The 27416-nt window shown below is 37.2% G+C and overlaps 1 protein-coding gene across 1 annotated transcript in view; it reads left to right on the top strand.

Moving 5' to 3' along the window:
• The window catches only part of LOC126751405 (uncharacterized), a 222691-nt gene that overhangs the window by 83862 nt on the left and 111413 nt on the right, over positions 1–27416 (top strand). Inside the window, exon 2 of the mRNA XM_050461652.1 lies at positions 24264–26635. Coding sequence (XP_050317609.1) covers positions 25723–26635 — 913 coding nt within the window. The 5' untranslated portion in view covers positions 24264–25722. The remainder of the gene's footprint in view (positions 1–24263; positions 26636–27416) is intronic.

Raw genomic sequence — 27416 nt, forward strand, 5'->3', positions numbered from 1 at the left:
CTTCTCTTGGTTAACTCGTAAGGAAAATTTATTAAAACCAGAAAATTCTGGAAATAACTTCAAAATTTTTACAAAAAACAAAAAAAAATTGTTGCATGTGTCTGTTTAGGATAATATACCGGTCTGCAGATTGCCTCACTACTGCAATTCGCAGAGATAATACAAAAGCAAAGTAAAGCAAGAAATGACTTGTATGGCATCCCAAGTAAAACATATTTTTTTTGGCAAAATTCGTATTATTTATTGAATACAGTTCACTTAAAGGGAATCATCAAAATGAGCCTCAGTTTCTTTGGTAACCTCTTCATTCGACTAAAAATTTCTTTTGCAATCTTTTGAGATCTGAGAACAGAAATAGTCGCTGTTGCAAGATCTGGAGAATACAGTGGATTCGGAAGCATTTTGTCTGACATGTGACACGTTACATTGTCTTGGTGAAATACCCCTCTTTTGAGCTTATTTCGCTTGAGTATCTCCAAATACTGCACCGAATAATCAGCTCACCGTTGTTTTAGATATTTTCGTCGTTAACAATCTCCTTTGGGCATACACTGTGTTCACCGTCTTCGGTGCTCATTTCACCACGTCTAAACTTAGCATACCGATCTTCGATGGTTGAGTTTCCTGGAGCAGTGTCCGAAAACTCATTATCAAGCCAAGTTTATACTGCAAGAGTATATTTTCCTCCAAAAAGCAATTTTTTATTAACACACGGAATTCTTTTTAATCAAAAGCAATGTTCTAACTAAATGCATTGGAACATTAAGCAGCACATGAATGTGTTTTATCTGTCATCAAAATACTTTTTACTGTTATAAAGTTAGTTTGCTTAGGTTATTAGGCTTGCAAGCGCTCCAACAGATGCGCAGATTCTTCGAAGCTCTAAAAATTTGTACTTAGCAGCGTGCCATTTTTCAAAAGAATCACTTTCTTTGCTTTCAATTTACAGAGAATTTGAGAGGAAAATGCATGCTTTTCGTTTCAATTAAATTTCCTAGCAACGCTGCCTTCTATTGGCAATTATGTGCTGAAATGTTTTAATTTTTCACAATTTTATTGTCGCGTGACACTTTCAGTTGTCAGCGCGCTTAGCTTTCAAGTGCGACACATGTTGATGCCCACATACTTATGTACATGCATACGAATGTGTATGTATGTATGAAGTATGTAAGGAAAAATTGATTGTCTTCCAGGGTGTTTGGAGAAAGTCCCCGTGGAGCCATTTGGCGAATTTGGTTCATTGCCAGCATTGTTTGTTGACTTGATGATGGCATTAATGTGTTTGCTTGAGGGTCGAGTAAGTGCTACTCACCTGCAAATGTACGTATACATACATTTACTTGTATATGTGTGTATGTATGTACACACTGTAGCACTCAACGCCCGCCCCTCCCTTGGGTCACTTTGGCCTTCACATTCATACGCGCTGAAGGCTGGAGTCTCGAGAGATTAAATTGCTGCACGCGTCTAAGCGTCAGCTAAACAGCGGAAAACTCCCGCATACATGCACATATACTAACACATATGTACATACCGTTTAATGCGTTAATCACCGAACATATGTAATGCGATTCGGAGACAAATCCTCATACAAATACTATCTACTTATACTATAAGTATATATATTTGTATGCATGTGTGTGTGCCCATCTGCAGTCTCATACCATATGCATGTTTCGATGTTATTAGGTGGCACCACAGCGTGTACGCCGGATATTTTGACGTGGCGTGAACATTATTGGTGGCAAGCGACACCTTTTTGCATGCCACAATCATTTTGCCATCGTCACCAGCAACATTCTGTGGCACATATGTAGCAATTCTTATACAATCGTATGTATGTGTGCGTATATACGAACAGTTGTACTCATTTATTTAATTGCATTTATATCAACTCGCAGTCGCATTGCTGTCTTGCGTTTTGCGTTGTCTCAGCTCTGCTGCTGCTGAAATGTGCTTGTTGGTGGCATGAGTAGGTAATTAAATTGTTGTCTGGCGCATGTCGCATGCCACATATGTATGTATGGTTCGTCAGCGATATACCACATATGGAAATATTTCTATGTGCACGCTTGTGTTGTTGTCAACCATCGTGCAACATGGTATTTGTGGGGGTGTGTGAGTGGCACACTTGAGATTGTTTTCGCTCGCTGCCTTGATTTTCCACTCATTGCTCATGTGTGCGTTGATTGAAAAGCCAAGTTGAAAGTGTATATTGAGATTGGAAATTGTTGCCATTAAATGTGTAGAGGTTAAATTCAAATTTAAGAAGCGTTTATATATATCGGGTGATTTTTTAAGAGCTTGATAACTTTTTTTTTAAAAAAAACGCATAAAATTTGCAAAATCTCATCGGTTCTTTATTTGAAACGTTAGATTGGTTCATGACATTTACTTTTTGAAGATAATTTCATTTAAATGTTGACCGCGGCTGCGTCTTAGGTGGTCCATTCGGAAAGTCCAATTTTGGGCAACTTTTTCGAGCATTTCGGCCGGAATAGCCCGAATTTCTTCGGAAATGTTGTCTTCCAAAGCTGGAATAGTTGCTGGCTTATTTCTGTAGACTTTAGACTTGACGTAGCCCCACAAAAAATAGTCTAAAGGCGTTAAATCGCATGATCTTGGTGGCCAACTTACGGGTCCATTTCTTGAGATGAATTGTTCTCCTAAGTTTTCCCTCAAAATGGCCATAGAATCGCGAGCTGTGTGGTATGTAGCGCCATCTTGTTGAAACCACATCAGTCAACATTTAAATGAAATTATCTTCAAAAAGTAAATGTCATGAACCAATCTAACGTTTCAAATAAAGAACCGATGAGATTTTGCAAATTTTATGCGTTTTTTTTTTTAAAAGTTATCAAGCTCTTAAAAAATCACCCGATATATTGAAAATGTCTTCGGCTACCTCAACTTTTTTCATAAAATTGTTCGAAAATTTGTTTTCTCTTTCTCTTCCTACTTTTTAAAAATACTCGCTGCGATCTGAAAAAAATTTGTACATTCATATATGAATAACTGATTCCATCAGAACTCACCAAAAATATCTTTCAACACAAATTTTATATTCTATCAAAATTCATGCTTCCTTTTCATGAATGTAATGAATTGCACTAACGGTGTTCTCTCTAGATATGCGAGGAAATGCTCCAAATTGGGGCTTCGTCCCTATATCAACCTAGATCATTGAACCCACCGCTTCTTAAAAATTTTAACTCCGTTCTGATCGTTGGGAAGATGGGGTTGCTCTTGTAGCAGCAGAAAAGAGGTCGAGGTTAGGATCATAACCCGGATAATATCTAGGTCCATCCCGGTTTCGTAAGCCTCTCAGTGGTAAGAACGGCATGGGGATATTCGGAGATCTGTATTGCACTAAACTGGCTTTACTCCAATAAGTCGCAAAAAATAGCTCCATACAAAATGTTTTTAGTAAATTTAATACCCTTTTGTTGTTTCAATAAATATTTGGCGAAATTTACTAATGAAGTATATCCAATGTACAGGTCTGAAGAGTTTGGTCGTAGAAGAGCAGCCCGTAGTAGATCATTCCCTGTTAATTCCACTAAACACATAGCAAAACCTTCCTAATCATTAATTGTGGCCTGGACACCATTTGACTTACCGCAAACTTGACTATTTACACTTTCTGTGGAATCAGTTTATGAACCAAAATTTTCAAATATCACCCGCCATAAATGGATCATTTTGTTGCGATTTAGCAATGATTCGCCTTTATTCGAAGAAAAACTGTAAAATACGGCTTTCTTTTCTTTTCCGGCGTCTATCTTTGACCCATACTCAAAGAATACTACGTGAAGGAATCTGTAAACTGTCTAAGAGAAAAGCACTCTTATCTTTCTAAGCCATCAATTGAAAAAGTGTTAGCTTAGAATTTAGTTTTGCTAGACCTCATATTAATTAATAGTCATATTTCGCAACATATCACCGAAACATAAGAGTATTATATATGAGGAACTTTCCAAAGTAAACAGGACTTTAAAAAAATAAAGAGCAAATGGTTTTTTCGGCAAAAGCAATTTACTTTATTCAAAATAGTCTCCTTCTGCTTCAATACAACTTTTTGCACGGTCCAAAAGCAAGTCGAACGAGTGTTTTAGCTCGTTGGCCGGTATGGCCGCCAGGATGCCGGTGCAAGCCTTTTGAATGGCATCTACGTCTGCATAACGCTTTCCTTTCATGGGCAAATGCATTTTTCCGAAAATGAAGAAGTCGCACGGTGCCATATCAGATGAACACGGGGAGTGGTTAATGGTTAAAATGTGATTTTTGGTCAAATAATCGGTCACAAGCGTCGATCGAATGTTGGATTCTGAGCAATTTTTGGTCGTCAGTCAATTTGTGAGGAACAAACCGTGCACACACCTTTCGTAAGCCCAAATGTTTGGTGAAAATGCGATAAATCAATGGTTTAGAGATGTTCAATTTAATTTCATTTGACCCACATGTTGATCGTCATTTATGTCCTCACGACCACTTTGAAAACGTCGAAACCACTCGTACACTCCGATACGGGATATGCAATAATCGCCTCAAACTGGTTTCATCGATAGAAACGTTTCGGTAAGAGTTTTACCAATTTTAAAACAAAATTTAATGTTGGCGCTTTGTTCGAAAGTAATTTTCGCACCGATAACACAAACATATTCTTGAAGATTCATAGCAGTTAGCTATGTATTATTTTGGGAAGAAAGAATAGTGAAAATAATCACAGCAAAAATTTTTTAATCATATACATAAATATTAAAATCAACTTAGAGATGATGCTCTCATCCAGCATGCGCTCCGGTGCAAGGTATCTGTTATAATATTCTAAAACTTTTCTATGCTTTCTGCTTTTCTGGAAAGATAAAAATATAGCGAAAGAAAGGAAAGAAGAGCCAAGGACATCACATTTTTTTTCATTTTAATGAAGTACCCGTCTTCAAGGCATCATCTTTACAAACACCTGATAATCTAGCCTGTTTTGGGTGTTTTCAGATGAGATATAGATCAATAAACAGATAGAGTTCTTGCAAATCAATACAGTTTTCAATATATTAACAACAGGTACTGAAATGCGAAGGTTTTTGAAAAATCGGTAAAAAGTAGCAAAAATCTGAAGACTTTGTAATCATAAAAAATGGATTTAATGAAAATATTTGGTTACACTGATTCATGTAATCGAATCTGACACAGGAGAAGTCTGTTATTCAGAGAGGACAGTGGGGGAAATATCAAAAAAACTTTAGAAACTTGAGAACGGAACCAATGGAGAGCAAAACGAGTATAATATTCAATACAATATATGCGGTGTATTGGCTATATTCTTTTAGCTGAAAAATGAATACTGCTGTTGAGGACACAGGCTACAAAATTTGTTTAGAAGATCTAAATACTTATATTAAATATTAACTTAAATCTAAAATGATGGCATCCTTTTTTTAAGGCAGTTATTTCTTCGAAAATATGCAAACAACTTTTCTTTCGATTTCCTAATTTTTCTTTCTCTTTGACTGAAAAAATGTTTTCGAATTCAAATTTAAAAATAATTATAATTCTACACCAAAAAATTTAAGAGCATTCTTCACAGAAAAGGATTAAGTCTAAAGTCTATATTACATATTTGTATTGAACATTTTTCTCCGATTTCAACACCCATATTTCGTAGAAAATTTTAAAAAGGCTAGTATGCGGTAATGCTTAAATGATCAAATTTTCTCCCAGTGCATTTCTTTGTGTGCATATTTTGCTTGTCAGCTAATTACCGTCACACACCACTCGGCAATTTGATGCAGCAACATTCCGCACTAATGTTGCCAGTCACACTCTGTCGAAAGCAAGGCATACGCACGCCCTGCGCGATACCAGCAACACTTACATACACACATACCTATGCGTACGCCAACTTATGAGGGGAAGAGTGTCTGCACTGAGGTGTGGAATATACAAATATATATGTGTGTGCGATTGTACTTGCACCCGTCGGTGCATGGGCTCATGAGCGTGTAAGTGTTTTGTGCGGTGACACTTTGAATTGTGTGACTGACTGGCGCTGCAGGCCGAGCAGCACGTGGCACTGGCTGCCACATATGTTGTTGCTATTTTTATATTGCATAATGCGTACGCACTTAATATGCCTACTAAAACAGAGGTTTGTATGAGTGAAGTATGCTTATAAGAATGAGTGAGAGTCTTAAATAAATGCGTGTGTCGGCAAGTTGCAAACAGTTGAAGTGCATGCCACATAGTTAGTGCAACAAACGAATGGTACAATCTGTGTTGGTCGGTTATAGGGTGCTCAGATTCATATGTTTTTAGGAAGAGGAGATGTTACGGAGATTCTAATACTAAAGTAAAGACGGTGCCTCACAAACGGATATGAAACACCGCTAATTCTCATCTCAATTTCTTCAATATACCTTCGAAGTAGAAAAACTTTCTAAATATGTATTTATTTATTTATTTTTTTTTTCAATTTAAAAAAATATAATTTAATCTTCTGGTCACCCTAATAATTACCAAAATGTGTAGTGACAGCCACCTCTTTTCAGCATATCCACTGCACTTGAATGTCAAAAATAGTCACAATTCCGATTAGCTCTCACTGCCAAGAAGCTTCACACAACACCAACGAGCACAAATGAACACGTCTTTTCACTCAGCGTCGTGTGTAGATCATAATTCATGCATTTATTGGAGCTGCAGTTATAATTGCCCACAAGCCTGGCCATATGATTGCTGCTATGTGCCGTTATTTGCATATACGGGTATGCTTTACTAGAACGCTGTTGGCCAGCTGTACGGAGCCTTCTGCTTTAAGATCACTCATGCAATTCACGCTGCGTTGAGGAATAATGTAGAGCGTGACTCCGAAATGTCAAGTGAAGAATGACTGATATGGCGAGTAACGAGCGTTGCAGTGTTGTTATATAAAAAGGGTGACATTAAGTAGCGAAGTGAGAAAACAGGCATAGCAAATACGGACAATTATTTGATAAACTGTTTTCTTGCTCTTCTCGAAGTAGTCTAGACCATCCATTGCTGTATATAGTGATCTTCACGTTTTCGGCCATGAAGATGTGATTTTTGTTTCGAGGGTTTCAGTTCAGGATTCGATTTACTCAGTATTTTGAGATGCCAACTATTTCAGCTATCTCGTGAACCTCCAATCTACGATTACAAATACGATATCGTGGTTTATTGTCTAGTAATCTTCCATCCTAGCCGTTTTCGTAGTGCCTCTTGTACGTGGATCAGCCAAGACGACTTTCGACCACATTGAAAAACCAGAATACTCACCATACATACACAGTCTTTAAGCAATTTTTAATTTTCCTGCGTGTTTTCTGAACAAAACAATAATTCTTCGATATTGATCTTTTTCAAAACAAAACTGAGAATTGAATTCGAAATTGTCTTGCGATATTGGTGCCATTAGGCGGTATGGTTTAATATATTTTGGAACGCCCACGTATACTCCAGCCAAAAAACAACATTTTAATTTGGTTCGGCTTACCAGCCAGAGGTACTCTTCATGCTAAAGTTATCACTGGAGAACATTCATATCAAAATTTACCGCCCATTCACGCTTTTCCTAGGTTATAACATATGTAGAAGTCTTTAAAAGCTGTATACGACGACTCAATGGAATTTCTGCATAAAGTTTTCTATGAGGAAGGTGATGGGCAGACATTATTACGAGTATACTTACCTCTGTAAGATAGCATAAACCAACTTTTTGGTTTGTCGTTTGTCACATAGATGATAATACTCAAAAGGAAACGTCGAAGACCGTATAAAATATACACATAAATGATCGATTGAGTCACTTTAGGGTATGTCCGTCCGTCTTTTGAGATATCGATCAGAAAATATGTACACTTCCTTTTCTCCCCAATAAGCTGCTCTATATAACATCGCTAACACACAAACTAAACGATCGAAATACAAGTATTTCAATTATCGAGATATTCAAGACATTTAACTTGGCTTACTGCCCAAAGGTTTGATACAATCTGCGAAAAAATTGCTCAGATTGGATAACTATAGCATATAGCTGCCATACAAACTGAACGATGGGAAACAAGTGTTTATTCGACGAGATATCTTTACCAAATTTAGCATGGAATTGACCGATTCAAATCAAGTTCATTTATGAAATCTTTTATATTTGAAAGACATGAATAAACTCCCACTAGATATTCTTTCCTTTTTCCTTACCATTCTCCTTTATCTTTATTGCAAAAACTCCCATTGAAGTCACTTGTTGATACAAAATGATAAAGAACTTTATAAAGTCAAACCTCAAATTAACAATTCGCTGCAATGTTGAGAAAAAACTTGAGCAACATCGCAGTTAAATCGTCACAAAACTTTGATCTTCCCTTCCCAAGCAGGTATTTTAAATTATTATAACAAAAGTTATGCATAAAATGTATTAAATATTGTTATTATGTGAATTTCTTAACGAGATCAAAGCGTCGGAATTCACTCTACGACCGACTTGGCGTGCATCACTGCAGCACACGCGCTCTCCTTTGCTTTCAAATCCCTTCCATGCAATTAAAATCCAACGCACACACACATATTATATATATGAACACCGCACACCGGCATATTTATGAGCGCACAAAATATGCCAAGAAATATGCTTAAAACTGCAACTGATTGCGAACGCGTGTTGCATGCCCCATGTAGCGGAAAAGTAGCATGAAAGCAGAAATTATACAAAAATTACGTGTGGCAGCCATAAAGTGCAGCAAATGGCACATAAAAGACGAAACATATTGCTCCATTCGTGGCGACTGCCAAGCGATTGGGAACTGTGCAGACTATCGTTGCAAATTAAGAAATCCAAAATACTGTTATGTATAGTATACGTCTGTATGAATTTATCTGTGTGTGTGACACAGTTTTGCTGACAGTCATGCGACTTTTGGCTCGTTTTCCGCTTTGCCAAGGCCTTGAAAATCAGCGAGTTATGCTAATTTGCATTTATCTGCTCGTCATTTTGGAAGTCTCCGGGTTTTGTTGTTACAAAAAGTTACGAACGCATTTAATTGTCTCTGCTAACGATGTAAAAGTTAGAAATAGAATATGGTCTAAAGGATTTTTTTATTATATTCGTATACAGGGTCTTCCAGACAATACGGGAGTATTGCTGATATGCAATGGTCATGCTGCTGTTATTGCAACATCAGTAAATACACTACTAAGCTTTAAAAGAATTTGTGAAAAATTTCTTTATAGAAATTTTCGTCCTATTCTAGTTATTCAAAATTTTTTTATAAACTTGTTGTTATGTCGTGAAAACTTTAGAACCGTGATTCGTCCTAATGTAGAAACAACTAATCAAGTAAATATTGGAACTCCTAAAGAACTCTATATTTCAAGGTTTTTATCTTCTCAAATTAATAGTTGGGAATTTTTCGATGACACTCCAGAACACGTGAGTCGAAATCAGCAAGTCCTTGACCTAAACAAATTGGGGATTAACTTCAAATTTGGTTGAGCCTGAATCTTCACTAACAAGACGCAGGTCTCTTGAGCAACAAATCTTATATTCACTAGAATTTAGAACGAATCCGGCAGTTTAATTACTCAAACTTCATAACCTCTACAACACCTACTTCTTTTTTTTCTTGAAACAAAAATACAGACTTTTCTTTATTGAAACACCCTCTATTATAACATATACACCAATGAAGTCTGCGCACAATTATACATTGTCTCCCCGGCTGCCAAATCTGACAATGTTGACATTGTGATAATATTAAACGCAAATGTCACAATGTGCCTAAAAGCGATCACACAAATCCGTTGCCAGGACGTGTGCTTAACCCTGCAAATCTACAATTTCGGCAACGATTGTCATACACCACAAAGTTATATATACATACATATACATATATAAGTACATATGTATAATATATAAGTATAATGTATAAGTATATATGTAGCATATATATGTGCGTATATATTAAATTTAGTGCAAGTGTTTGTATGAGCTCTTCGAAAATGCCTCATTGCTGCTGGAAGCAGAAGGTGGGATCAACAGCTACAATTTCATGGACTAATCTGAGCATCATCCGTTCTATTGATGGCTAAACACAGGAAGCGTTGCTATGACTCTAAGCCATGCAAACGAGATTTACAGATGTATGTATTATTTATCTACATAAGTTAATTCGAAGACCTTAAAAGCGTCCTACAGCTACTGCCTACTTAAAGAGCGAGGGAAACTTCAAATCTTGAGCGGCATTAAGCTTGCAAAAATCGCGTATCTATAGATATATACTATATGTACATATACTTAATTAAAGGAGACTTATGAAAGTTTATAATATAAAGAACCACCAAAATCTTATAAAGCGAGGAAGTCGTAGCGAAGATGTTCACTTTAATAATCCTTTATCTCGCGTTTTAAGGTATCCCACATCACAACCGATAAGAAAAGAATTTGCTTTGAGTGGAATCGAAGTTAAGATGAACTTTCCCCTTTTTCGCTAATTATTATTAAAATTTTTCATCATAAGTTTTAACTTTATTTTTAAGCACGTAATTATTGCATAGCTTTTAAATAGTAAACTTATTTCCACCACTTCTTGCCCTAACTTCGAATTTACATGTTTTCATGATCTAGAGATAACTCAAAAGCTTTCTTGAAGATCTAAGTGACACTACTAATAAACGTGGTAGTCCGTAGCCCAACTTTTGACATGTTCTCTTTAAGCCGACAAGAAAGTAGAGACGACTACTCCACACATTTTATTTCACATATAAGAATATGTTAAATGAAGCCGAAGAACAAGTGCTGTTTTAGGCTATACAGTCAGCACAGAGCACGTCATCGTTTTGAGTTACAGACAGGAAGTTAACTGACTCTATCAAAGTATGGCAAGGATGTACTGACATTGACTAAACAGTATCTCAACGATATAGGATGCTACTGCACTAATAAGATCTCAATTTTTTAAACAACTAGGCTGAGTTTCCAAATCTGTGTGGTCTTGATAATTTTTTTTGATGATTTTTCAGCTAATTAAAGAACTTAATTGAATATATAAGCGAGGAGAGTAACTTGATTTAAAGCAAAATCGACCAGCTTCCCCTCGTACCAAAAATTTGGTTAATTATAGCACTCTCACTAATATTTATGTACAAACAAACTGCAAAGCGGTCTTATGGTCACAATTATTTCAATATATTTACTTAGAACACACTGTCCAAATTAGCGTTGTCAAACTTTTCGTTCAGGAAGAGATCAATCGATTCACAAAAATTATGAAGGCAGCAATTATAGTTGGATCAGATCTAAATCCTAAATCCCAAAGAGTTATTCAACGAATTTTGATGGAAAACAGGATAATTATGGTTCGATTGTCATACCGCTGTAAAAATTATTGAAAAGTTGGAGTCAGGCAAATTCATATAAGGCTTGATTTCACCTAAAAAGTTCAAATAATTATGAAGTATAGAGTGAGTAGTGAAAAATTATAGCTTACCAATGCTAAACCAAAATTCTTTTCTGCGGTCAAGAGAGTAAAATTATCAAAATCAGTGAACGGCTGACTAACGATTGGTTGGAAATGATCAGGAAACATACCGCTATCTGCTTAACTGCATCTACTGATAGTATAAGTACAGCCATTTATGTTCAGGTGTCTTTAATCTCCTTTTGGCAATTCAATTATAAAACAGAGACATTCGAGATAGCCTTCAATAGAAATATATACAAGTAAGTATATTAAGCAATAAAATACAGGTTTAATATAATTTTGTATTTTTGGTATCAAACGACAGAAGCTTCATAACTCATTTTCTATTAAAATTCCTTATATGCATCACTGAATCACAAACAGCTGCCCCTGAAATTATTATAGATTTAATACAACATAAAGCCTAAAACGCATTGTTTCATATTTTTTCTAGTATTTCATATTAATTCCGTCTTTGTACAACTTAAAACTTATAGTGCTTTTAATGGTCAATAAAAAATGCATAAATGAGATTTTCATTTAAGCCTTTAAGTAACTGAAATAAAGATAGATACTTTATGATGACAAAGACAAAAAAGACAAAAAGAAAAAATGAAAATGAAAACGCAAAGGCATATATTAGGGCGAGCCACAAGGTATGCTATCGAATTCAAATTAAAATTATCCAAACAGAGAAGAAAAATCGGAAATAAACGAAGTTCCTACTGGCACCCGAGAGAAGGAAGATAGAAGGGACTATAGAGCTCTGATTGGACAATTCACATTCAAGTGGCTGCACACGCTTGCATAGTGGGGCTGACTGCAGGAAATGTCAAGAGCGAGGCAACGGGCAAATAATGGAGCATGTCTTGTGCATTCGTGCAGCATTGGAAACGCTGCGCTTTAAGCATCTTCATCTGGTATCATAAAGCACCAAAACTGGTCTATGCGCGACACATTAGCCTACCAGACTAAACAAGCTACCTTATGGGAAACTTTGAATTCCCACAAACATGTTTTTAAAATTAAGCTGAATATTTTTCCTTTCGCACTGGTTTTTTCTCAGTACTCGTGCTATGCCGTCGATAGGTTACTTTTTGACTCACCTTAATAAAATGCATAATAGAGTGTATGCATGCATTTCTCTATGGTTTTTTTTGAAAGCTCACAATTCGTTACGCTTACACGCTTATTTGCCCAACTCTTGTCACGGCCAATTGATTAGCGAGTTTCCGACTCAGCCCTTTCTCTGCAAGGCTTCTGAGTTTGTTAGCGCTGTGACATGTTCACGTGTCGCTCGTAATTAAAAATGCCACAAAGTGTCTAAATATTTATTCCGAGTGGCATACGTGATAACTCACACACACAGAAGCACAGGCGCATGCAAATAGGTGCTGCAGTTGTTGGCTTGACATGAGCTGTCATAACACTCATACCTTATGGTGACGCCACCGACACCGCCGCCGCCGCCTTCATAGCCAGCGCGACACTCGCAGTTGCAGCCTTGGTCTGTCGCACAGTCCTGGTGTCACTCAGCCGGTGTGGCGCATCATTCATATTCATTGGCTATGTGTTGCATTTAAATTTGTGTGCAACCGAGCGTGCAGTAACCCCGTCCATCAATGTTTTTATGCCGTCAACCACACTCGCACTATCACCCCCGCAGCACACTTTTCACTCTCTCTCACTCTAACGCTCTCTCTGATTTCAGGCGCGTCGTGCAGTCGTTGCACTCGTTTAGTTATTCATTTAATGTTTGCTTTTTATTGTTTTTGTCAGCGTGTTAGTTTTATTTTTGTGCAGAATTTATTATTCTTTACCGGGTTGTTGTTGTTATAGTTGGCTCGTTTCATGCGCTTTGTTTCCTCACAAACGATTTGCTGTCGTTTGTCATATTTTCAGGTTTGTTTATTGATTGAAGAAGTTCTGTGTATGTATGCATATGAATGTGTGTGTGTGTGTGTTAGTCACAACCCGCACACGAGCTCAGTGACCTCGGCGTGTTGACCTGCCACAAGTGATCGCTTTTTCGCGCTTCCTTTTTTCATGAATAAAACTGAATTTCTGTCTATTACTGCCGCTGCATATGTATGTGTGTATGTATGTGTGTGCATGTAATGGTTTATTTGTTTAGCTCTTCCGCGCGCCTTTCGCTCGACCACAAAAATGTAAATGCATCGTCAAGCATCTGCAAACATTTGTTGGCTAATTGTTGTTGTTGCAGTTACGCTATTTTGTTTGTGTGAGTGTGTGTTTTTGTTAGGTAAACAAGTGATATGCCACTTAACATGTGATGTTTGCACACGAGCCGTATGGGAATTATGATTTTTATTAGTGGTTTCGCACAAACTTTTGCTGTTTGAATTTTGAAGAAAATTATTCCTGTGAAATTAAGAAGATTTTGGACTTCAGAAATAAATATGTAAACATTTGGCAATTTCACAATTGGTTATTAAAAATTTGCGCATATAGTTATGTACGTATATTTGCAGTTTCTAAATATTTTTCAGAAATTTCTAAATTTCTTTCCAAACAAGGCTGCTTTTTTCTCCGTTATCTCCCCAACGGAATGGAGGTCTTCCTCTTCCTCTGTTTCTCCGGGGGATACTGTGTCAAATACTTTCAGAGCTGGAGAGTTTCGTCCGTTTGAACGACATGACATAGCCAGCGTAGCCGCTGTCTTTTAATTCGTTGAACTACGTATGTCAATGTCGTCATATATATCATACAGCTCATCGTTTCATCGAATGAGATATTCGCCGTTGCCAATCGGCAAATGACCATAAATTTTCCGCAGAACCTTTCTCTCGAAAACTGGTAACGTCTACTCATCAGCTGTTGTCATCGTCCATGCCTCTCCACCATATAGAAGAACGATGATGATGAGTGACTTCTAGAGTTTGGTTTTTGTTCATCTAGACTTTTTGGACTTTACTTCTTAATTGCCTACTCAGTGCGAAGTAACAGGAGATTTTGGTTTTACTCAACGTCAGTTTACACAGCCATGTTAGTTAAACGGTGGTACCAAAATCGTACATAGTGGCATAAAAGCAGCAGTCAGAAGTAAGTTTGAAATCGAAAAAGTGGTGCTTTTTGTGAATCTTTTCACTGTTTTTCCCAAGATTTGGCGCATGGTGAATATCCGGTTACTTGTTGATTTTCCTGTCCTAAAGCTACGCTGATAAGGTACAATAAGTTGTTAACGGTAGGTTTTAATCTCTCACACAATACGGTCGATGGGAATCGTTGGGCATGCTTTCATCCGACCATATTCTACCGTGTTTGAATAGCTCGCCGGCCATATATCGCCCTCCGCCGGTTTATTGTTTTTCGGAAGGGTAATTGCTATTTGAACTTCTTCATTAGGCCTTCACTGCCATTCGGCAGGATGGAGAAGTGTTCCCTCCATTATTTCAATTTGCTTTGGTCATCAGTCACTAGATCACCACCGCTGGATCACCTCTGGTGGTTCCACAAGAGTATGCTCTGGTCTTGAAACCTTCTGTTAGTCGCAGCAGTCTGTTTTCTCCTCGCTTTTGCCTTTTCCGAAAACCAATGGTTTCATCTTCAGCTAAACGTAAGGAGTGCTCTCAGCCAGCAGGATTGCAAGTCCGTAAAAAATCGTTCGACTCTCTGTTGTGATTGCAGTTTCTCGTTGTTGAACCTTTCTGCACAAAGGCGAGTGCGTATCTTGGCTGCAACAAGATGGTGGTCCGTATTTTATACCAGCTTAATGCTAGCCAACTTCGTGAGCTACTGGTATTTGTGTATAGCGGCAGCTTCGGACTCCAATAGTAAATACCGTTACCATCAACAGCAATCATTGTAACATGAATCGGGTAACAGACTTTTTTCCCCGGAATTCCATTCATTTATTCTCACAAAACGGTGCACCATCTCGTGTTTTAATTTTAAACATTACCACATTACGTGCAAAGTTCGGCTAATCACCAATTTTGAGAAATAGCGCAATCGAATGGCCGCCAAGATCATGCGATTTAACGCCTCTACATTATTTTCTGTGGCGGTATGTTAAATCAACGGTTTAACCTCTCGCTAGCAAAGATCGAGGAGCTCGAAGATAACATTCAGCGCACTATGGCGAGAATTGGTGTAAATAGTTGGAGATATGCACACGGTACCGCGGTGACCGTTTGACCGAAATCTTTTTCAAATCATAAATGGCACAAAATTATTTTCATAACGAGGAAATATAATTCTTTTTGACCAAAGTTGAGTGTGTTATTTCGTTTCAACATTACGTGGTTTTTGTTAGTGGACTCTTCAGATCAGAGCTATTATACCATAGAATTCATTTTGTCTACGGTAAAATGGAAGAGAGATACTTGTATATGTATGTACTTTCTCATATAAAACCAAATGTGAGCAATTTATTAATCTTGAATTGTACAGTATAATTAAAGCTAATAAATTGTAAGTGAATTCATTGAAACTTTTGGAAGAAACAAGAATTTATTTTAACTTAAAGCAATCTGCAAATGAGTTAAACTGTTTAGAGCTTTAAAAAACATGTGTCTATAAAGTAACCGAAATGAAACTCAATAGAATTGATATTAAGCTGTTAGTCGAGCTTCCAAAGTAGGATATATTTGGAAAATATTAATTTCAATTATGCCGGCAATTATGTATTGAATTCAGAGTTCACTAATATGCGTATGATTGTCCCTAAAGTAGAACTCATTTTGAGTCGATAATTATTGTTTTCCGCTGACACTTGACAGAGCTTCATTGGCAACTGTTTGGAAAACAAGTAATACAATTCTAATTGATTAATTAATCAACTTTAATTGGAAACTCTTTTCAAAAAACCGAGTTCTCACAAAAACCCTTTACTCAATTCAGTAACATTATAGTTTTATCAGCCACTTTTAAACAAAAAATAATAAAGACGAATTGATTACTGCTCAACGCCCGAATGATCAGCAGCTATTACCTATGATTTAGCCACGTTGGGTGACATAAATTCTGGCAGCACGTGAAATTGTCATAAATTATACAGTGCGTCCCCCACAAAGTGCCGCATGAATGCTCATCACAAACACAATTGGCTTCATAACTGACAAGCAGCTCATACAAAAACGAACCTCAATAGTGTTTAGTTAAGCGTTTATGTGGCCAAATGGAGGTGTGCTCATATAATAATAATAAACACACGCGCTTACATGCCATACACACACCCACACATACATTGTTATAGTGTGTGACAAGTATGAACCTGCGGTTGCATCCCATTGCCGCACCGCACTTAATCTCAGCAATTGTGGAGCTGTTGATTTATAGGTGTTTCCCCGGAAATTTATCGTAAGTCGGCGATGCGCGCCGCCACCAGCTGTCATTTAATCCGCTAACGGCGTCCACTTTCAAGGCGCGTGAGTTCTATGTACGAGTGTGGACCTCATACACTCTCGTTTCGGCTTTAGTTGTAGGTGACATACATACATACATACAAATTAATGTACAGTACGGTTGCCAGCTAACGGCACTTGACCACAGTCCACCTTAATGGTCGCTAATTCGCTTTAATAGATTTATGTTTCACACTTCAACTCCAAATCAATGGCCACTCAAAGGCGTCTGTTATAGCGAAGTGTGTGAAGAGGAAGTTGATAAGTGTGATGTGAGTAGTTTACAAAGTGGCAATGAGTTTAACATTGAAAACAATACCAATTATAAGTTTCGAGAAGCCGGCTACCGTTTTGAATTGTAAGCTCGAATTTGGGAAACTATGAGGTGTGTGGGAAAATAGTGTGATTCTTTTTGACCACCATCATAAGTTGATAATAACCATAATAAATACTGAAAGGGCAATGATCTATTTGAAGTTAAGTCGTTAAGGTCCTGGATCTCAAAGCATTGAAGGCATCACGCTTGCTGCTTGGATCCCCTCTGTCGTTTCAAAATGCTTGGCTTTCATCTGCCTTTTCAGGCAAGAACGCTAAAAAAGTCCGGGGAGCTACATCGGAGGTATCGGGCGGCTGCGGAAACGTTGAGGTCTTGGACTTGGTTAGGTTGCTGTTCACAAGAAAGGCGGTGTCAGCCGCGGCGTTGTCGTGGTGCAACTTCCAATCGGCTACGATGTCTTGTCGGACCCAATTGACCCTTGGTTCATACAGAATTTAATCCTGTAACTCTGCTCCAATGAACGCTGCATTTTCGGCTTGCACCACTCACAGAAACACGTCGCGCGAAAATGTTTGTCCTGACTTTCCAGGTGCTCGGAGACAACTGACCAGCCGCTCGTTCGTTAGCTAGGAACGCCCTCTACCGAATCCAGTCGATGACCGCTTGCTCCGAAATCAGTCCTATTACTTTCCGGACAAAAATAATAATATCCAAAGTATTTTAAAGCTATGGTGCAATATTAAAGCTGGCGCAAAACTAGACTAAACTGACTTCAAATTAGTTTCGTTGTTATGACTTTCGGGAGGCGGAGGATCTGTTTGAACTTTCTCTCTTTCATTAAGAACTAAAGAATTAAATAAAATTAATAATGTGAAGGTTTCCTGCATTGTGGACTATTGAGCAGTTCGGGGAGATCTTTCCCAACACTGACTAGGATTATAGTGATCCCTAGCGCAGCTGTATAAAAGAAGTCAGGTATGCCACTTTAGGCAAAGTCGTGGTGCCGGTGGACTTTGAAGATCAAAAAATGGCAAATTGACTGAGTGGACAGCAGTCTACGAATGGAATCTAATGCGAGCAAAGAAGCAACAGTCGTCAGGTTGGGAGATGACATCTGTATTATGCGATGTGAACAGAAAAATATTCATCTACTATCTTCCAAAAGGAACTACCATCAGCATCGACTATTACTGTGCACAGTTGGATCGATTAAACTTATTGAAAGTTCCTCATAATCTCAATATCCGAAAAACATGTTGATCGCTCAACAATAGAGGAAGGGAAAATTAAGCTTAAATTATCAATGTAAAAAATAAACGAATATCAATCTGAGCACCAATCTATGTAGCAATCAAATAAAATTTTCGAACAAGTCCAAAACTTCATTCAATCCATTATTTTCAAAAGATTCTTTTATCGATTTATTGATATATTGTTATCGATTAAGCACATACTCATAAACATCTTCACCGTCAAACTCCCCATCACCCTTGGCCTGCCATCACATCGCTCCAGACGAGGTCTGACACTTTTCATTTTCGCTTAAATTTCACTTATGTCTTAATTTGTCCCATTTTCAATTGCCAGTCAACGCACTCACACATCCACAGCCGCACATACATGCAGATGCATACCTCCACACAAAAATTCATTCGATATTATTTGGTTATTTTGTTTCTAATTTGTAACGCAATTTTTATCGCATAAATCACTTGACATGAATTCTTGGCAACTTTACACATGACAACGCACACACGCGCACACATGCATCTGAGCAATTTTTTACTCCAACATATAACAACAAATAAATATTACACACCGACACGCTAACGAATTTCACGTGTTTTTTTTTTTTGGAAGCTGGGAAAAACTTTTTCCAATTTCTTGAGTTTTCTCACGATTTTTTTGACAATTTTCCGTCTTATTTATAATTTATTGACATTTTGCCGATGCGCCGCTTTCTTGCTGCGGTGCTTATTTTTAGCTCGTGTCTATATTTTTTCAACATTTTCATGCTTTCGAAGTTGTTTTCTGCTTTAGGCTGGAGAATTATGTGCCCCGAATATGTCTTAATGGTTTTTAATTAAAAACATCATAACTTTATTGTCGAGACAATTTAGTACGTTTAACTGTATATTATATTATATACTATATATATAAGTACATACATTTTCTAATTTACGGCCTATGCTATTTATCGATTGTATTGGGGAGTGTATGTTTGCTATTTAGACTATAAGGGGTGTTTTAATTGAAAAAGGTTGTACTGTGATGTAAAGGTACATCTTAGGAAACTGTCTCAACGATATTTAGCAGCATTTTGTTTTAATTTAAGGTATTAGCGAAGTATGGTACAAGAGTTTTTACAAATAATTTAAGATTCCTTGGCTATTATCTCGAAACTAAGGGTCAATGTTTTTAATGAGTAAATACTTTCGAAAATACGAGCTAAAACTCAAAAAATATTTTTCTCATAATACATAATCCGAAAAATGGTTTTTGTCGTCACTAAGCACACATTGAGCGTTTGACTGGTTAGTGTCTTCGATAAGCGAAGTTCATATTGAGCGTTTGACTTCGCTTTCACTCTTTGGTTCAGACTGAAAAGAAAGTAGTTAGCATCGAAATCGTGATAAATGTACGTTGTACATTGACCCATAAAACAATCAAAATAGACTCCGCAGGTAGAAAAATTTTACGTTATACCTTCTTTTTGTGAAATACAGAATAATTGTTGAATATTTGACTTGAGTTTCAATTTATTTCGAGTTATATCTTCAGTTGAGTTAAGTAGAGCTCGTTTTTTTAATAATCTTTTTTAATTCTTATGGTTATATGTATATTCGTTACTTCATATTTGGTTATCATTTTATGATATTTGAAATCCTTTGCAGCCGTTTTTTGACTAAATCGACTCACAGCCACATTAATTTTCAAGACTGTTCATCGAAATTTATTTGCAGGATTAAAAAATCAGAAACCATCCTTTTGAAATCTGAGGACAGGAAAATTTCGTGAAGCACACTTTTTCTTCTTCTTTATTGACATAGATACCGCTTACGTGGTTATAGCCGAGTTTACAACAGTGCACCAATCGTTTCTCTACTGTTGTTTTCTTGTCATTGTCAAACTTTGAGGAGGAATGGTTCAACTCCTCACTTCAGCTCGCCTTTAAATGGATGTTCTATATATTGGTCTAAGACCGGAAGTCGTGAGCTGCTTGAGCTATATGTAAAAGAATCGTTTCTGGTCACTCCCAAGTGAATGGCGCTCATAGAACTTTCCTCACTTACCTAAACTTCTACACACACTCCATCCTCCTTGTAAGACACACATCTGGAGGAAATTTTTTATGTATGAGCTTTTTTTTACTATACAGGGTATATTGAGTTTTTCACGAAGTTTGTAACAGTCAAAAGAAAATTTTGGTGATTTGATGCTCTGAGTCAATTTACCCATGTTTGTCTGTCTCAATTTTTTAGATATCAATCTTAGAGTTTGCATATGTTTTTTTCGGCCCAAGAAGCTTCTCATTTGTCGGAACAGCTTATATCAGAACACTTTAGCATATAGCTGCCATATAAACTGAACAATTCAAAACAATCCGTTATATGGATATTTTTTTTAATTTTTGAAAGCTATTATAACTTCGGTGCAACAAAAATTATTTCGTGCTTTTGATATTTATCTTCGAAGCAGTCTTCCTTACATACTTATGTACACAGCGTTCATATTCTGCTAACATTTTTAGCAACTTTAGGTATTGATGCCATAAAAAGAATCCTTTTAAGTCGGAAAGACTCCTTCAGATTCAGATGATAATGACTAAATACCAAATTTTTCCTTTTGTATATATGCCAATAAGTTTTCTTCCTATCAAACAACTCAGTAAACGTACCAATTTGCTGCTACCAATTGTTCCAAACATGTCTATTATCGGATATTTAGCCTCAATCATTGCATATATTGCAACATTTCTAGTAAAAGTGTTCCAGCGAACAATACAATTAACATTTGTTCATGATTGTTGTTGTTTTGTCATACGCCATTTGGTCGCATGTGTTACGAGCATTGTCTGAGACTCGCTTTGTTGCTAAATACTAACAGCATACATACTCTTGGCTCGGCGCATGTTTGCATGCGGTTTTACTGCCAACGATTGCCCACTCCAAGTGTATACATACACACACATACAACCATTCACATACAAAGAGATATTATGCGCTTGTAAACACTCAAATACACACACGCTTGCTTCGCACACAGCGTTAACCTCATGCCGCTCACACACAGCCACCTCTCAGTCTTCCTCTGTCCGCAGCATCCACTTCAATTTGATTGCCTTTTGTTTACTCTTAAATCGTCGGCTTGTTTATTTGCTTATTTGATATTTCCTCATTTTTTCCACACAATTCACATAAGCAAGCAGCTTGCAACAGGCTGCAATTGCCGCAATGTGGCAAGTAGGCAAGGAAAATGATGCATCATTAATGTTTTCATACTTTGATTGCTCTTCAATGAGCAGGAAACGCATCGGGTGTGTAGGATGCGAATCGAAAGTCGAGTCGAAAAAAAGGGTGCAAAGCATTTGAGTAGTTGTTATTGCTATTTTTGCATGTATGTAGATTGCAATACACATCTACATACATACATACGTTCTTTATAACTGCTGTATTGCCTACAATCAATTGATAATGCCTTTGTTATTATTGTTGTTTTGTTTATTTGCATCCTTCAATTATTTAATGAGTTCGAAGGAAATGCGCTGGAAAGGATTACAAGCGGTACTCGACGATATTTGCAGGTCTCTACTTTTGTTGTGAGATAGGTATGCACTCTACACTTACGTTAGTATGCATTTGTCTGATCATTTTAATTTTATTAGAGAACTTCTTTTATAATTCGTATCTCAAGTCTACTTTTCTGCCCTCGTTCCCAAGTTGTAAGGAAATGTGGGTGTAAAGTTGACTGATAATGCTAATAAATTCATAGTTCTTTTGAAGAAATAAAAATAATTATTTGCAAGTAAAGAATTGCGCCCAGTTACTAACTTGAAGCTGCTGGCGGTACAGGCCTTTAAGAATGCCATAAAGTTTATTCCAATTTGCAGAATGCTTATTTTTTATTTTTAGAATAACACGGAAATTTACCTCCCTCAAGTACAAGTATTATTCTCAACACCAGCAGAGTTAAATTTCTAGAATAAATTTTTAGCTGTGGGTTCTCATACGATTAAACAATAGTTCCGAAAAAAGGAGAGAGCAAATAAAAATTGTTCAGATACTAATACAGGAAGATTATAAGTGGAAAAGTTTAAAAATTTAAAAGGCCTCTCCAGATACAAAGAATATTATTTTTGGCAATAAATTCAGCACCTAATTTCAATACGTAGTAATCTCTAGTAGAAGGAATAAAGTTCTGGGAATCATAAATCTGAGAAGAAAGCGCATCTTTCTTTCTCTAAATATAATTCCAGAGTCTGCTAAAATGCTGCATCTGAAGTGAGCACTCTGAAGAGACAAGGCAACGATAAACAAGCATTTACCCCTGAAAGTCACTGCTTATATCTTCCTACCTTTGGCGAAAGTCTACATATAATAAAAAGTAACTTAGTTCAGTGCGATAACTTTACAAAATGCTTGTTATTAAGACGTTTTATGCCCCCATTGGCATCAATAACTGCTTGAAGTCGCCGTGGCATTGATTCTGTTAAATTTGTCAACTCTGCAGATGTAATGCTGTTCCAAGCTTTTAGTATGTGCTCTTTGAGTATAGCAGAGCTAGAAATCTGATGCCTTCCAATTTTACGTCCGAAATTTTCCAAATATATTCAATAATATTCAAATCTGGACTTTGAGGTGGTGTGTTTAATTGCCTTGGAGCATAATAAAGCAACCAGTCCTTAACAATTTGTGCCGTACGCTTCGGATCGTTATCTTGTTGAAAGATCTAACCGGAACCGAGGCACAAATTATCCACCAAATATTTCAAATTGTGTTCCAACAGATATACTTATAAAGGTTTATTTTGCCTTCAATAAAGGCTAACTTTTCAACTCCAGAGGCCGCAACAGCTCTCCGTAATGGCTTGCCGCCACCGTGCTTCACAGTTGATACTACGTTTTTCGGTTAGTTTTTCTCCAAACTCTAGCTCTTCCATCAAACTACGAAAAATGTTGAATTCAGACTAATCTGCAAATAAAACTTTTTCCCAAAATCCATTTCCTTTTTTTTATTTTTTTGGCGAATTCTAAACGAAGCTTTCGGGTTTTCAGAAATAAGTGGTTTCTTCCGTGGTGTTCTACTGTAGAACCCGTTATCGTTTAGAGTTCTTCGCATTGTTCTTAAATGAATACTCTTTTGCGACGTACTTGCTTTTACTGACTTTACTTTTGGATTTTCGTCAACTTCTTTGAAAATCAGGTGTGTCTACGAGATAGTTTTTTTGGGCGGCCACTGCGCGGTTTAATTTCGGTGGAACCACTATTTTTGAAGTTTTTTACAAGTGTTTATACTATTGCTCGACGATATATTCAAACAATGAGCCGAAATTATTAAAATTTATACAGAAAATCCAAGTCATCGGTCTAAATTTTAAGAGTTAGCTTTCGTTAGCGTTTTTGCTTTTTTTTTTGATTTGGTTCAATTGTAATACCTTCCGAAAAGCACTAGAAAGATTACTGAAGGCAAGAAAGTACTAACTGCAACAAATTTCTGGAAATTCCCCTGAGTTCAAAATAAATGAGAATGATTTTTAATTCAAAACCGCCCGAAAGGTGACCGCTTTGAACATATTGATGAATATTTCAGCAAAAATGTATCAAAAAAAAACTAAAACCTTATATAAGATGAATGAATTATCATCATTGCTAACAATCAATACCGGAGAAGTACACCATAAAAATCACTTAAGCCGCAATTAATTGCTGCCGAATTTCAAACTAAACAAATATTTTCACAAAACTGAATGAGTTTCGGCGTCAAAGCCACTAAAATTCATTCAAAGACAGGAACATCAATCAAAACAAGTTCCCTTTGGCGACACGAAAATACATTTTGGCGCGTGCAGGCATTCATAGCTACAACTTATTTATTTCTAAAACTCATTTTTATGGCAACTAATAATATATTTTTTATGATTTTTCAGGTTTACGAGGTCAAATGACACGACCGTCTGCCTACGCAACAAAAATGAAGATACTATCAATAGCTAGTCAAAAGGTTCAATCAAACGGGAGAAATTAAATTCGCACGTGTAAACGCCAATTTTCTAAAAACAACAACTGCAACAACAGCAGAGAAAAGCAATGAGCCAACATAACAAATTTAGGCCACACAGACAACCAACATGAACATGAAAACAAAATAATCAAAGAAAGCGAAAGCAAATGTCAGCAACAATAACAAGCAATAAGCAACAACACACTTGCGTTAAAAAGGAAATTAGCTCAACAACTGAAATTACCACGCTGGAAGTTTGAGAATACGCCTAGCTGCACACAGCACGCTTCCAGCGCAACATGAATTGTTGCTTGGCAACATGTTGCTAGGCGCTGTCGGCAACAAAATAGCAACGCTGGCGATGACGGTGTCGTGTTAAGCGAAGTGGAAGTCGCAAGCAACAGACAGGAAAACCAACAAACGAAGCGGCGAACGCGTGAGGGTGTGTGAGCGCGCCTGCATATGTGTGTGTGTGCGTCTGTAGGCAGCGAAGTGACAACATTTTGAGGGCGCGACAAGCAACAGCCACAGACTCAAAGTAGCTGGTGGTGTTGGAGCGCAGCTGACTGGATGTGTGGAGCTGGCTGGCTGGCTAGCGGTAAAGTGGCGTTCGTGCTTGCTCGTGCGGTTAGTCGTATGCTTGACGGTTCCGGAGCGGGTTTGTGTTAACGGAAGAGCGCAAAGTACAACAAATTTCGTATGCGAACAATTGTGGAATTTATGAAAGGCGAAAGATTGTCGTGTCGGTGGCTTATGGAAAAAAGACAGAGTGAATCAAGTGCTTGAAAATTTTCATGAAGCTATTTAACGGTACTGCGGTTTTAAATCGTTTCAAGGGTGATTATTTGCATTTATTAAGGAAAATTAAAATAAACAGTGTTTAAAAAAATTTTGAAAATTAAAATTATTAAAAAAAAAAAATAAAAAAAGAAACAACAACAAAAATTAGTTTTCTGTAATAGCCTTGAGCAAAAAAGTGCAACAATTGACCACTGCCAAGTGTTTCGACTGATTTTATTAAACTTGCAACATGAACTAAAAATATATGCTTATATATGTATGTATGTATGTATGTATGCACCTAGTGTGAAGCGCGTACGGGAAAATTAAAAAGTGGAGAAACTGTGAAAAAGGTTCAAATCAAATTGTGAAAAGTGACAAAGTGTTAACGCCACTGGTGACATTTAGTCTGTCGAGCGCGTATATACGCACTCACACACACACACGCACGTAAATTAACAATTTAACGCAGCTTGACATTGCCAGCATTGTGGTTGCGGCAACTTTTACCGCTCGACTATCGCTGTGTGTCGGCCTGTCCGTCGCACTGTCTGCTTGCCGTGTTCTTCGCACTTAATTAATGTCAAGTGGGCATCACTTGCATTATGCAATTTAAGGCGACAACTCGTTTCGCGTACGCAAACTGCAGCAAAATTAACAACAACAAAAGTGAAAACAACAACATCAACTCGAGCAATTACAGCGAAAGCAGCCACGACAACAGCAGCAGCAACCATAACAACAACAACAGGACTGTCGTAGAGCGTCGTGATTTCGCGTTGATCTATGCACAGCTACATGCAAAGCAGCAACAACAAACGCAGCAACAACAAAATAAACAACTAGTGCAACTCCGCGTGGCACACAAAATGCAAACTACAACAAATACAAATACGGAAGTAAACTGCATTTGCGCGTCACTACGTGGCAACAACAACAACAACAACAAAAGCTGTTGCAACAACAACCACAGCAAAAACTTCAACTCACAAAGTGACGCATACACCAGCACAGCCGCGACAATAGTTTGCAACATGGCAGCTGCCACAATCCCAACAGCAATGACTGATGACAGTGGGTGTTGCAAGTGTGCAAGCAGCAACAATATGCAGCGTTGCGGCAAAGATGTTGATTACATTGCTGCTGCTGCACCAGCTCCGGCCGCGGCAATGGCGGTGGCGTGCGCCGAACGACCAACGCCAACACAATGTTGCAAGCACGACATGCAAGACAGCCTTAGCAAGTACAATAAGAACAATCAGCACATATGTGCAGTTAACTGGAAAAACAATTTTGTGGCAAGTGAAAGTGCGAAGAAAGATTGCAAACATTCCGCAGTGATTAGAAGCAGCGGCGGCAGCAGCAGCGGCGAAAATTTACTGGCAACAGCAGCGGCAGCAGCTGAAATTAAAACCAAAATAACAACAAAAACAACCAGCATGCATACCGCATTCGACATTGGCAACTGGAAGAGCATATGCGCTATGATGTTGTTGTTATTCTGCTTTACATGGCATGGTGAGTGGCAATTGCAAAGTTCTTTCAAGATCTCTTTGTATGTATATGTGACACTTACAGAGAAAATTTAGCTTAAAAAGTTATGACTGACTAGAAAAAGTAGATTACTTGTATTTCACTCAGCCGATCAGGTGAAATTCTGTAATTCTCAACCGAGTAATGCGATAGTAATATACTATATATATTAAGAGTATTTAGCTCAATTTACTGGGTAAATGAAGCAAAATATCTCTCTGCTTGAGGTTGACACATTTTTTAGATCCGACCTTGATAATCAGTACCTTGCTAATAAAGTTTACGAATATTTTTATTATAATTTTGTATTAAGTTTCTTCCTATGTTTATTATTTCGAAGAAATGATATTAAAACAATCTCGGAGTAAAGAATTATTCGTCAAAAGCAGCTGCTAGTTTGTAGTTATTATAACACTATAGTAACTTTGTGACAGCTGTTCAAGCGATTAATATTAAATGCTTAAGGTGGCCTTCATATACAAGGTCTGTCGCAAAAGAAACAGAACTTTTTAAATATAACTGTTTCTGGTGGCGCCACCTATTGGTGGGTATATGAAATAAAAAGTTTGATCTCTTGTTGACATTTCGTAAAAATTTTAAGACAATTGGATAACTACAATCGATGTTCTCGATCAAAAAGAGACAGCAGCTTTTGGTCATCGGTCGTAAAATGCAAAGAGCAAATATTAAATTTTATTTTAAATTTGGGAAAACGTTTAATGAAACATTTCAAATGATGAAAAAAGTTTATGGTGATCAGTGCCTA

This window comes from Bactrocera neohumeralis, chromosome 2, assembly GCF_024586455.1.
Source record: "Bactrocera neohumeralis isolate Rockhampton chromosome 2, APGP_CSIRO_Bneo_wtdbg2-racon-allhic-juicebox.fasta_v2, whole genome shotgun sequence".
NCBI classification, from domain to species: domain Eukaryota; kingdom Metazoa; phylum Arthropoda; class Insecta; order Diptera; family Tephritidae; genus Bactrocera; species Bactrocera neohumeralis.